At 44.0% G+C, this 13,867-nt stretch overlaps 1 protein-coding gene and 1 non-coding gene across 2 annotated transcripts; one reads left to right on the top strand and one right to left on the bottom strand.

Annotated features, from left to right (window-relative positions):
* Positions 1-4,737: 4,737 nt before the first annotated feature.
* On the bottom strand, positions 4,738-4,809 carry TRNAD-GUC. Its single transcript has one exon. It is a non-coding gene; the product is annotated as a tRNA-Asp (tRNA).
* A 1,284-nt stretch (positions 4,810-6,093) lies between these two features.
* LOC125544986 lies at positions 6,094-12,902 on the top strand. Its single transcript, XM_048708804.1, has 15 exons — positions 6,094-6,299; positions 7,823-7,996; positions 8,439-8,512; positions 8,589-8,706; positions 8,821-8,903; positions 8,984-9,143; positions 9,226-9,419; positions 9,784-9,968; positions 10,068-10,163; positions 10,621-10,736; positions 11,467-11,568; positions 11,658-11,767; positions 11,855-11,942; positions 12,056-12,255; positions 12,332-12,902. The coding sequence occupies exons 2-15, from the start codon at positions 7,895-7,897 to the stop codon at positions 12,540-12,542; spliced, it is 1,839 nt and encodes a 612-aa protein (XP_048564761.1). The 5' UTR covers positions 6,094-6,299; positions 7,823-7,894; the 3' UTR covers positions 12,543-12,902.
* Positions 12,903-13,867: the final 965 nt, after the last annotated feature.

The raw sequence follows: 13,867 nt of genomic DNA, 5'->3' as shown, positions 1-13,867 counted from the left end.
CATCTCATACAACAAATTATATATCATCACGCCTTGACCATATCACATCACAACATGCCCTGCAAAAACAAGTTAGACGTCCTCTACTTTGTTGTTGCAAGTTTTACATGGCTGCTACGGGCTTCTAGCAATAACCGTTCTTACCTACGGCATAAAAACCACAACGTGGTATAGTGGTTGCTTTTTTATCTTCATAAAGAACCTTGTTCATTGAATCTGATTCAACTAAAATTGGAGAAACTGACACTCGCCAGCCACCTGTGTGCAAAGCACGTCAGCAGAACCAGTCTCATGAATGCGGTCATGTAATGTCGGTCCGGGCCACTTCATCCAACAATACCGTTGAATCAAGAAACAACTAGTGACGGCAAGCAATATGTATATACCCACGCCCACAACTCCTTTGTGTTCTACTCGTGCATATAACATCCACGCATAGACCTGGCTCGGATGCCACTATTGGGGAACGTAGTAATTTAAAATTTTGCCTACGATCACGCAAGATCTATCTAGGAGAAGCATATCAACGAGCGGGAAGAGTGAGTCCACGTACCCTCGTAGACCGAAAGCGGAAGCGTTAAGTAACGCGGTTGATGTAGTCGTACGTCTTCACGATCCAATCGATCAAGTACCGAACGCACGACACCTCCGTGATCTACACACGTTCAGCTCGGTGACGTCCCTCGAACTCTAGATCCAACTGAGGCCGAGGGAGAGTTTCGTCAGCACGACGGCGTGGTGACGGTGATGATGAAGTTACCGACGCAGGGCTTCGCCTAAGCACTATGATAATATGACCGAGGTGGAAATCTGTGGAGGGGGGCACCACACACGGCTAAGAGATCAACTTTGTGTGTATATGGGTGCCTCCCTCCCCCGTATATAAAGGAGTGGAGGAGGGGGCCGGCCGGCCTCATGGGGTGCGCCCCAAGGGGGGAATCCTACTCCTACTATAAAGTTGTGGAGAGAAGGAAAGGGAAGAGGGAGAGAAGGAAAGGGGGGCGGACCCCCTCCTAATTGGGCTTGGGCTTGGGGGGAGGCTCCTCTTGGCCTCCTCCTCCTCTCTTCCACTAAAGCCCATGAAGGCCCATTAACCCCCCGAGGGGTTCTGGTAACCCCCCGGTATTCCGAAAAATGCCCGAACCTATCTGAAACCTTTCCGGTGTCCAAACATAACCTTCCAATATATCAATATTTATGTCTCGACCATTTTGAGACTCCTCGTCATGTTCGTGATCACATCCGGGACTCCGAACAACCTTCAGTACATCAAATCACATAACTCACAATACATATCATCATCGAACGTTAAGCGTGCGGACCCTACGAGTTCGAGAACTATGTAGCCATGACCGAGACTCATCTTCGGTCAATAACCAATAGCAGAACCTGGATGCTCATATTGGTTCCTACATATTCTATGAAGATCTTTATCGGTCAAACCACATAACAACATACGTTGTTCCCTTTGTCATTGGTATGTTACTTGCCCGAGATTTGATCATTGCTATCATCATACCTAGTTCAATCTCGTTACCGGCAAGTCTCTTTACTCGTTCCGTAATGCAACATCCCGCAACTAACTCATTAGTCACATTGCTTGCAAGGCTTATAGTGATGTGCATTGCCGAGAGGGCCCAAAGATACCTCTCCAACAATCAGAGTGACAAATCCTAATCTCGATCTATGCCAACTCAACAAACACCATCGGAGACCCCTGAAGAGCATCTTTATAATCACTCAATTACGTTGTGCGTTTGATAGCACACAAAGTGTTCCTTCGGTATTTGGGAGTTACATAATCTCATAGTCATAGGAACATGTATAAGTTATGAAGAAAGCAATAGCAATGAACTAAACGATCATAGTGCTAAGCTAACGGATGGGTCATGTCAATCACATCATTATCTAATGATGTGATCTCGTTTATCAAATGACAACTCATGTCTATGGTTAGGAAACTTAATCATATTTGATTAACGAGCTAGTCAAGTAGAGGCATACTAGTGACACTCTGTTTGTCTATGTATTCACACATGTACTAAGTTTCCGGTTAATACAATTCTAGCATGAATAATAAACATTTATCATGATATAAGGAAATATAAATAACAACTTTATTATTGCCTCTAGGGAATATTTCCTTCGGTAGGTACAATTGCAATATTACTTATTAGCAATTTTAGAAAAGGGCGGAATATAAAAGTGAGCCTAACAGTTGCTACAGTGAGTCAAGTTCTAGCACAATATGATAATAACAATATGGTAAGTAGAACAACACAACATGATAACAAGTGCAAGGTGGACCAAAGAAAACCACAAGCAAGAGCTAGGGTTAGGGATAACCGAAACTCCAGACACGGAGATGTATCCCGACATTCACTTCTTTGAGGGGTGCTAGTCACCATTGGATGGGTGGGTGTTACCAGGAAGGCACGCCAACTAAGGCTTACCCTATTCTCCTTGAGATGTCTCAACAAACATTCGGGGTAAATCAGAAGTTCATTTCTCATTGGAGCACTCCTATTGCCTTGGAGTCTCAAACCTCCAAGAGTAACAGGATCAAGGGTGAAATGCTCAAAACCTGCTGAAATTACACATTTCCGTGGTTAAAAGAGGGAGAAGGGGTGGATTTATCACTTGGCAAAATCTCTCTCAAGAACTTTCACGAATCTCTCTGGGATCTAGGTTTTGGTGCAAGAGAAAGTAAGAGGGGGTACTTGGGTGTTCTAGGGTTCATGTGAGTGCAATGGTCAAACCTCAACAAAGTGGCAGAGAGTATTTATGTCTCCCATGCGAACAAGTCATTTTGGGTAGAAAACTTGTGCATGGACAGTCTACCGATGGGTATTGCAAAATAGTAGCTGAAGAAGCAAGTGCGCAGAACAAGGGTCAAACACTTAGGACAAAACTGCACGTGACAGTCCGAGTGTCTGGACAGACGTCCAGCCACAAATATGAGCGGGTGCCTCCCCCTAGGACTAACGCCCGGACAGTTGCCCGGACAGTCTGGCCATGTGTGAACTTGTGTTTCTTGCAGGATAGAACATGGGTTTAAGGGAAGCTGTTTAGCTTTGGGGTTTTCTTTGATAGGCTAAATAAATATGCGATTTGAGCGAGTCATTTGCATGTCCACAATGATCCCCTCTTAATAGTGTGGGATCTCTAAAGTCAAGAACAAGTAAAAACTGGGTACCTTTCTTCATCGTGGCATATGACTTGAAATATGATCGCTTTTAGAGGTTTCATGATCCACGCATAACACATCCATGGGAACTAAACATGTAGGTATTCTTAATAAACATATTAGTCCACAATAGCTATGTTGTCATCAATATCAAAATAAGATCAAGGGCATGATTGGACTTTAAACATCATCAAACAGTGTGTGTGGTGCGGGTTCTGAAGATAATAAACCAACATGATAATTGTGCAAGGACGTTCTTGCTCCTAGATCATGCTGACCTCTTGCAGATCAATCTTAGCTAGGGACTCCTCCTTCTCGTTGCCCTCGCCTTCAACACTGTCTTTAGACCATGTCACCTAAGTTCTCACCTCCTCTGGTACCTCATGCTGTGCGCCCCATGTACCTCTTCCTCATGTCGGTCCGTGACAACAATCGCCAGTGCGTATGGGTTCACCACCGCAAGGGCCTCAGATCCTCCATCAGTTGGCTTCGGGCGGGCAACGTCCACAGAGGGAGCCCCGTAAACGCCCACACCAACTTCTGGGTTGTCCTTGTTCACCTCCAACGCGCTCCCCAAAGGTTGCACCCGGCTTCGCCATTGTTGTAGTTCATGCAATCGCCATGGATCGCCGATCTGGTGGCCGAGCATGATTAGGTGGAATCAGGGTTTAAGGTGCTCCTCCACACCAACCCTACGACGCCTTAAGTAATCCAGAGCATTCCATTCCTTGGAGGAGAGGTTATGTCGTGTGCCTCCTTGAATTCTGGCTGCCGTGTAGATGTCTGACTCCGAGACGCACCCTTTTCAATATGCTCCAAGCTGACACCGACACGGACGCAGAGCCCTTGTATGGAGCCTTAACAGATTGGCCAACCTTGGCAACATGGGTTTTCCAAAACCACGGTAATCTAAACCGTCGACATTTAAATGACTAGGCAAGTATTACTGCCATGTTGATTTTTTTAAAGATACCTCTTTCTCAAATAATAACGAAAACACGATATTGAGAATGGTATGATTTATAAAACTATGGTATTTGTATACGGTAAACACACCGGAGTCTCCCAAACCGTTGTATTCTTCCAATACTCTAAAAAATAAGCAACCGAACATGGTCTTGGAGTTTTGAAAAGAAAAAGATGACGATGAGTGTTTCCAACAGAAAATTATGACAAGATGATAAACATGGGTATACGCCTTAACATTTTCTTTATTATATTACGGTGCACATTGATCAATTTACGATGAATAAACCATAGAGGGTTGATATTATGTACCCCTCCGTAAAAAAATACTCCCTCCGTACTGATCTAAACGCTCTTATATTAGTTTACGGAGGGAGTATAGACTTTAATGATCTAAACGTTCTTATATTTCTTTACGGATGGAGTAACTCAGATTTTGGAGCCCAAAAAGTCACAATCATCAAAGCAAACAGATTTTGACAAAAAAAAAGCTTACTGTGCATCATCATTAGAGATGAATAGACAAAACCCGTCTAATTTCTTAAATCTGATTCTCGAAATGAAAATTTGAAAACAAAAAAATACGCCGTTGCCGGGGATCGAACCCGGGTCACCCGCGTGACAGGCGGGAATACTTACCACTATACTACAACGACTTTGTTGAATTTATTTCTATAGAAGTCTATAAAACCTAGGGCAAGATCCACTGAACCCAACTCACATCAAATTCTGTTTCTAGCACAGAAGCTGATATAAAGAGCATTAACAGAGCAGGCGATGCATTGCAAATCAGATGGATGACCAGGTCGGTGCTAATGTAAGTGTGAGGGTATTCACTAGCTCCCAGCTTGCACACATCAGGTGACTAAGATAACGAGCCTTGTGAAGTTCTGCCTCACACGACATCATCTCCCCGCCATCTCCGGCTATAAAATCCCAACGGTGAAGCTTCCCCATCATGTAAATCATGTCCGCCACCGCCTCCTAGTCACTTCTCGATGACAATGTTGTCGTGCCGACCAGCAGGGGATTGGCTCAACATTCTCGACAACGAGAGTATGCTTTCACAGTTGCCTCATCTCCGTGCGTCGCACTTCTCGTGGCTACCACAACATTCTCCTTGTGCCGCGACACATGGGACGACTGGTGTGGCGGCGGGCATAGTGGACCTGTTGCCTCAGGCGCCATCCTCCGGCGAGAAGATTATATCATCGCCTCCGATGCCTCCCAACCTCCGCCCCCGCCCCCTTTCAGACCAAGCTCGAGACCTGAGACACAACGAGTGTCGTTATGGCGGGGAGGAGTGGTATATCACCCTCTTTGCTTGTCGCTCTGAGGAGGAGTCGTTGGAGGCTCAGTCTGCCGCTAGACGACCACACCCTCATCTACCTTGATGAGGACTAGACGACGTGAGTCTTTTGCATTGTTTCTTGTGCCTGTTTTCTAAAAAGCATGTCCACCCTTGCATTGAGCTTGACTGCAACCATTATTGGACTATATCAACGGAGTCATCGTAAGGTCTGCGAGAGAATTTGCACGATGTCTTCTTGTTTTTTTCTTGCGAATAATGTCTTCTTGGTTTGCTTGATGCTAGCTCTAATACACGCATTTTCTCTTAAAAGAACTCTAATATACGCCTCATCACTTGCTTGATGCTACCTCTGCTGCTCTTCGTAAAAAAAAAATCGGCCGTGAGAGACGAGGGAACCGAGGAAACGAAAATCGCCATCATGAACCGATTCCGCCCGTCTGTCACGAGTTGGCGCGGAGGGAGGCAGCCCCGTTCCCGCCCTCCCGGGCCAGCCGAAATTTCACGATGCCACCCGTCGCCCCGCCCACCCCCAAAAGAAGAAAGAAACGTGTAGGGCGCGTGGGACCGACTACTGTGGCTGTGGGAGCGCGGGCTGGGGAGTGAAATTTCGAAATCCCCTCGAAACTCTTGGCCGCTCTCTCTATCACCTGGTGGGGAATTCCCCTCCCCTCCGCGCCCCCGCCGCCCGCTCCCACTTCGCTTCCTACGCTCCTCCGCCTCGCCGCGCCGCCACCTACCCAAACCTCCGCTCGGGCTCCCGCTCCCCGACGTCGACGCCTGCCCGGGAGCGAGCGAGCGGACGGAGCACCCTTCCGCGGCGACCTCCGGCTTCAGGTGAGGACCAATCTCCACACCCCCTCCCCCGCCCCCAACCCCCGACGACCCCAGCACCGCACCCCCTCCCCTCAGAGCCGTCTCGTCCCCGCCGGCGGGGAAACCTGTCCTATCCATCGCCCCACCGCACCCCTCGTCCCTCTCCGGGCTTGCGGCCGCGGCGATTGTCTCGCCCGGCGGTGGCGGTGCGTGAATCGGGTCGGGCCACGGCGCGTTTTTATAGGACGGACGACTGTGGCCGGTGAACGGCGAGCGGCGGCGACCGAGGACCCAGCCTGCTCCCCCTCCCCCTTCCCACCAGTCTCTCTCTCTCTCTCTCCCTCTCCCTCCCTCTTACTGCCTTCCACGCACTCTCGTTGATCTGCTCCCTGGCGCCCCGGAGCTCTCCTCGATCCGCTTCCTTCTCTCAGATCTGCTGCGGCGATAAACAGCAGGTGCGGCCGAATGTCCTGTGCTGTTAGCCAGCTGCTAGGGCCTGCACCGACGGAACCCAATGTGTCGTGCTAAATTGATCTTCTCAGTTCCAGCAGCTGGGAAATGCACAGCGTCTTCGCGCTTTGGTCATTCATCTGCACTTTGTATATCTTTGGATAAGTGTAAATTATAGAGAGTAAAAGAGTACTGCTTTTTGTCTTGTGTAAGATTAGAGAATAAGAGAACCACCTCCAGTTATATCCTACGGTCAAAGTTGTACCGACAGAATTTATGTAAAACAAGGAAAATATACCTACAAAATGATGCCTGATTAAGCACTGACCAGTGACCAGTATGCATGATTAACCATGTTTAACCATCTGTTTAAAATGTGAGATATAACCAATATCAGGATTATACATATGGCAGGTAGATTAATCATAAGCACACATGTTGAATAATTTCTCTTAGTAAACTAATCACTAGTACAGATTGAATAATGTCAATCGCAAGTTGAATAAAAAAATGGCTTGAACATATGATTATTATTATGATACCAAAATGAGGTTATGAATTATCATAACTTCAGGCTTCAGGTAACATATAATTTTCAGGAGTAGATGATGCCTAATATAAGAAATGAAAACATATAACAGAAAATTATCAGTAGTCTCACCACCTCATGGCAAAGAGGTCATCATAACAAAACAACCTATTCACCTCTCATCCTTCCAAGCAAACAAAAATCTGGGTCATCCTAACCACCTCTCATCCCTCCAACCACTCAGCCAATAAAGAAGGATATCCCCAACCCTTCCCTCCTTGCCCTCGAACCAAATGCACCCTTAGTACCGGACATCCGGACACGAGGATGTGCCATCAACCACCTCTTCTGTGCTATAAATATTAATCTGGGGCGGAGAGTTGATTTTGGGAGACTGTTTCTGTGTCTTGACAGTCATATCCAGCCCCTCTGCGCCTTGTAAAAATGGTACAAATATGTTGCCTTTTGATTGGATTTATGATGTCTATGCCTACTTCATTATAAGTTTTGCTGATACATGGAAAATAATCATAATATCTATGTATTTGTCATTCTTGGACTGTAGGCTGAAGGAGTGAAAGGTAGGGTGGGCAAGGCAGAGTGAGGGATGCAGAGTTAAGAGTATTTGGATGCTGCAATGGCACAGGCTGCTATTGAATCTGCTGTGAGTGGTGGCGCGTTGATTGGGAGACCGGCAGGGGTCCCGAGGATGAAGAGGAAGACTCCCTCGGAGCTGCGGGTAATGCTTTTGTTCCCCTGATTTATATCCTCAATCCATGATTATTCTGTTGTCATTGCAAATGCTAATTGGACTAAACACTGTGAAATGTGTGCCACCATGCATTGTGACCTGTGAAGCTGTACTAAACTACTAATCACGTGAATCAAGTATTAGCTCTAAATAAGCCCCAAACAAGCTCTTAATGCTGGGCCACATTGTAATCTAATAAGCGATATGTTGTTGCTTGATTGTATAGAGCCAAATGTGCAGCAAATCAACCACATTTTCAGTTTGTCACTTAAATGTGTTCTGGAGAAGTAGAGAGCCATAGGCATGTCCTGTTGTAGCATGTTTCTCTTCCGTGTTATGTCTCCACATTATACATGAATGTCGCAAATATTGCTCTACTTTAGCCCCTGTTCTAAGCATTGAAATTTATTCCAATGATTAATTTCTGCAGGGAGAACAATATAAGAGACGCACGTCTGAAAAGATTGCTGATGACCAGCTATTTGCTTCTGCACCATTTGATAGGTAAATCTGCTGTATTTATATATTGATGTTCTTATTGTGCTTGATCAAAAGTTTGACACCTATCTTGTGGGTTTAGGCCAAGCAACGGGCTTCGGAATATGGAACAACAAAAAATACCCAAATATATCAACACCCGTGTTACAGAGGTGTTCCCAGTTAAAAAATCCAGAAACGTTGGAAAGGAAAACTGTAAGGTTAGACATCTGAGACATTATTGATTTTGATGGGCTTAATGGTGCTCATTGCTCTGCAATTCTTTACAGTATCATAGTTTCGATATAAATCTTATATATTGAAATTGTAAACAGGATGCTTTACTCAATAATGAGAAGGTTCCCAAATTTGCTGATACTGTAACTACTTCACATACCGTGTCATCTTCATTCCTGCGGTAAGTATTTGATTAAAGTTGCTGCATCTTGTATTATACCATGTTTATTCTCTTATGTGCATTGTTGTATCACAATTCAGCGGTGACTCTGTTAAGTTGGACTCTTCTGTTCCATCACTTGTGGAGGCAGCGAAACCAAGTTTCAGGAAAGCTGAGAAATACAGTGAAAATGCTCTACGGAGTGTATCTGAGCTACACATCGGTGATGACAAGCAACCTGCCTCGAACAAATTTGATATGGTAAAGAGTATCTATCTAGTGCACTGCAGTATTTTATATATATATTATTGCATGCGCTAATCTTTCTTGTGCCTTGTGATAGGAAAAAGTGATGAAAGGGTTTGGAGCTCGTGATGCTTCTGGAACTTCCAATGCCACTGACGTACAAGTTGGTGATCTTCCTTTGAAGTCTTCAGAACTGTGCCCTTCTAAGATAAAAATTCCAGGAAAAAGAGCTCCTTTGGATCTCACTTTAAAGACTAGTCTGCAGTTCGTTTCATCATCTTCTGTGAAGTGGTGGGTGTGCATTTGCTTCTCTCTTTCTTGTCTTCCAAACAGTTTTCAGGTAGAAAGTGCATTCTTCCCAAAGACACCTCATCTGTCTCTTGGTTGAACCATTGACATATCCTAAATTGGCACTCGGAAAATTATATATGAAAATGGCTATGTGCCCACCTCAAAAGATGCTGTACAGAACCTGCAAAATTTGCACACAATTCAATTTCCTGTGCTCCTAGTGGAAATATGTCTAGTAGAACACTAGGAAAGAGAATTCAAAATTACTTAAAAATGAAATTATATTGTCATTCTTATGTTTAGATCATCTGCCTCAAAGACCCAAGTGTCAAATACTCCTGCTAAGAACTCTTCTGTTTAACAGGTGTCACAATTTGAGTATTGCTGGGCCCATCACTCAGAGTTATCGTGGTGGCTCTCAAAATTCACGATGTGCAAGGCCTGGGAAGGAATTCTTGTTCTCAAGGGCACTGCAATCATGGGTATATCCACAGTCCCTGTTACCTGCTTCCATCATATCTGCTATGCTCTCATCAAATGCACGAGGAGGTAATCACTGGACTTGAATTATTCCTGCATTTAAAGAACAAACATCCCTGTAATTCCCGTGGATGTAAATCCTTACATTTCCCCCCTTCTGGCATGTAGAAAATGAGTTCCTTCTCAAGAGGTATCAGGACTGGGAAGACTCATTTCAGAATCTTTACTACATGCTCCGCAAGAATCAATTGAACATCTTTTATGGTATCTTACTCACCTCAAACCTCAACGATTCATTCAATATCTCGATAGGTCACTTATATGAAAAATCTAACTATTTTATTGTCCATGATGTCCTCATTGTACCTGCACAAAAGATGGTATATCTTTGCTAAGAAATGCATTAGCTCATGACAGCTGATGCAAAATATGATTTATCTATGTTAAACAGTGAACATTTCTATCTAGTGGAAGATGCATTGCCCAGTATTACAATATGAATTTGTTCCTGCCTTACACTTTGTTATTAAAATATGAATGAGAACTTTGAGCACGTAATGCCACATTTTGCTCAAGGCCGCCTTCATTTGCCGTTCGATTTCATTTGCCCTGGAATATTTATTTAGGTTCTAGACTATTACTTTATCTGTTTTTTAGGAACTTATTACTTTATCTATGGTTAGTCTCCATCACTGTACTGAACACTGGTTTTGTTATCTAGTTTATACAGCACAATTTGTTGCTCTATTCATCCGTGGAAATTGTTTGGAGAAGCAGTCCTGTAATGCCTACTTGTCACAATCTACACGTGGCATACGGTCACTACTGCGAAAACATGTAAGCTCTCCATTCTGTTTCTTTCTCTACTTTGGTTTAATTTCCACATTAAAATAAATCCATATATGCCTGCAAGTTACTATGGCATATTTCCGTCATTGATCAATCATTATTTTCAGTATGAACTTGCTTGCAATTTGTGTGACACTTTAATCAAGTAGATAAGCTTGTTGGTTACCGAGACTACTCCTTGTGTTTCTTTTTAACTTTTGAGAATGTATGGTGTTGTAGTGGTTCTACATTGGAATAAAACATTGTATTTTGTGATGTACTCCCTATGTTCCACAATGTAGCGCATATAGATTTTCCCAAAAGTCAAGCTTTGCAAACTTTGACCAACTTTGTAGGGAAAAAATATAAACATTTAGAATACAAATACATATCATTAGATACATCATGAGGCATATTTTATTATTGTATATGTTTGGTATTATAGATATTGATAATTTATAGGCACTACATTGTGGAATGGAGGGCGTAATAATTGTTTGTTCTGATTGGCCATTTTGCTGGAAGTAACATTGCTTTGGTAGTTTATGTCAATCATATACCCTTATGTGGTACCCTTATAGGACTATAGGAGTGAGATATAATATTGGTATGTTGGTCTCTAAGTCATCCAATTGCTTAAGACAATTCAAGCTTAGTTTCTTTTGAGCTCCGTACTGGTTCAAAATATTTTTTTCTATTAGGATTATGATTGTAGGACTTTGTGAATGCATTGTCACAGGGTGTTTGCTTTTCTATGCCTCTTTGCAATGCTGAAGTGGAGCAGGTTACTGATGATGACCTGATGGAATTTTCAAAAATCCAAACACTCAATCTGGGCCAGGTACCGTTTGCTTCTTCAACCTTTCCCTTGTTTGCTAGCCAGGCTGCAGTTACTGACAGTTTGAGGCTTAATTTTTCTTGAACTTGCAGACACTTCATATAGATGCTTTATCTGAGGTGGACAACACTACAGAGTCACTCCTTTCATTTACTGGCAATAAGAGCGTTCATGGCTTATATGATGTCTTGTTGAACTACAAGTAGGGTGCTTAGTCTCTAGTAATTATTCTGTTTCTTTTGACCTGCCAGAATTTAATATTGTATAATCTAATTTTGTCATTTTTCAGGTCCTTTCTGAATTCATTATCTGCCACAGATGTCCCAGTGTTATATTCACCGGTGCCATTTCAAAATGGCTGCCTCCATATTCCAGAGGTGATTTCATTTCTGTACTCTATTTTGTTTCCGCGACAGGATTTTTTATGGCCTATTTCTATGCGTAATTGCCTGACTTGAAAATCTGATACCCTGAGTACATGCTTTTGCAGGTCATATGCAGGGAGATGAGGAAAGCTGATACTGGCCTGTCCTCCTCTACCGGTTTAGATGAAGAACCTGGATCAGTGTTTGCTCCTCCACCAGGCAACATGTGTTACAGCATGGAAATAAAGGATGTGGTTATCCCACCGTGGGTTGCCTCCGGCATTTGTGCCGCGATGAGCTCAGACACGGATCGCTTTGATTTAACGTAAGTATGATCTTCCCTTGCACCGCCTGTTCAAGTCTTTCCACGTGCTAAAATGGGATCTCTTTTGTTCTTCCAGAATGGGGACGGAACCCTCCTCCATGGGCTTAAACGCTGCTTTCACCTCCATAGGCGTGAGCGGCCAGTCAAAGGCTCCTTCAGAGTCCTCTCCTGAAGGCTGCGAGGCCATTGGCATTCCCAGCGCTGTCTTGGTCCGCTCCTTGCACTCCGCCTCGCTCCGGCGCCTCAGTTACAACCACGGCGAATACCTTGCGCACACAACCGTGTGAGTTGCAACGCCTTGGAGCATACCTGCGATGCAAGGCCGGTGCTTCTTTACGGCCACTTTTGTGGTGCTAGGATCCTGTGTATCCTCCATGCCAGGAAGCCCGGCGATACAGAGAGAATCCGGAAGAGCCTTGTATGAGGCGTCAACCAACGCCTCAGCCTCTGCAGAGCGCTCTAGGGAGTGCGTGTGTGGAGGGTTGTACCTTTTGAGCCTGTGCTGTGTGGTTCACAGGACATGTACCCTTGACTGGTAACTTTAATGGAGTTTCTGGTTATGTAAAACGAAGGGAGAAAACAACAACAACAAAAGGGACATTTGCTTTCTTATTACTTGGGTTATATTGAATGTTGCGTTTGAACAATTTTGTGTTGGGCTGGAGTGGGTGTTACTACTGTGATCCTTACCAGAAGATTGGGTGTCCATTTGAATTGGTAGTGCTTAACCAAGAGGAAGCACAAATACAAATTCTGTTACTCTTTCTCTTGCTTTTGGCGGGAATGTAGCACAACACATGCCAAACAGTGTAGAGTAGAACGTTGATATATGCACATGCATGACTCCATTTGGACACAACACCTACCGGAGATCAAAGTTGTGGAGTTTTAAAATTAACATGAGCAACCAAAGTTATTTTAAGCCATTGCCCCCTCCCCCTTTTTTCCAATAGTTATTTCTATTGAAGCAATTGTATGATTGTATCTTTATAATCATTATTTGTATCTGTAATCACATCTAAAAGTGAAGAGCTGCTATCATGCTTCATGCTCCGAGTACAAACGTGACGAGGAACATCAAAATGAGGATGCCAGCAAAAGTCGCAGCCTTTATCGTAGTCGGTCCCATTCCTAGAGACTAACCTATGTGAACACGGGACTACTGTTGTGAAAATAATTTGTACGTGACGAACAAGCGTTCTACAACTGTAGGTGGGGATTTGTGAATGTTCTCCCTCACAATGTATCTTTATATAGGGACGGGCTGCTTGAGCATGGGGCTTCACGGCCACTATATGGTACGTTGTGCTCTGCTGTGGCCAATGTAATTGCATTCAACATCAACATGCATGAAAGATAAGCATGCAAAGCTCTTTGAGGTTGTAGCTCAAAGTTATCTCTGGCGAGCTTGCTTGTACAGGACAAAATCACCAATAATCGTGCTAGTTCTCTTTTGGTTTTATGATTAGATTCGATAACCAACATGTATGTATGTTTCGAAAAACATGTAACGTGGATAACCTCGTCTTTTGGTTTGTTTACACAATAGTTCTCTCTCCTACTTTCACGGTGTGGTGTGCGGGCCAATACCATCCTATTAAGGATTTTTTTT

The sequence above is a fragment of the Triticum urartu genome, chromosome 3, assembly GCF_003073215.2.
Source record: "Triticum urartu cultivar G1812 chromosome 3, Tu2.1, whole genome shotgun sequence".
Taxonomy (NCBI): domain Eukaryota; kingdom Viridiplantae; phylum Streptophyta; class Magnoliopsida; order Poales; family Poaceae; genus Triticum; species Triticum urartu.
This window is presented reverse-complemented; position numbering and strand designations above follow the sequence as displayed.

Excerpts from the sequence above, each read along its gene's own strand:
- LOC125544986 (XM_048708804.1), top strand. The coding sequence starts at position 7,895 with ATGGCACAGGCTGCTATTGAATCTGCTGTGAGTGGTGGCGCGTTGATT. Across the intron at positions 10,737-11,466 it reads GGTCACTACTGCGAAAACAT|GGTGTTTGCTTTTCTATGCC; the intron begins GTAAGCTCTCCA and ends GCATTGTCACAG. Across the intron at positions 11,943-12,055 it reads GCTGCCTCCATATTCCAGAG|GTCATATGCAGGGAGATGAG; the intron begins GTGATTTCATTT and ends ATGCTTTTGCAG.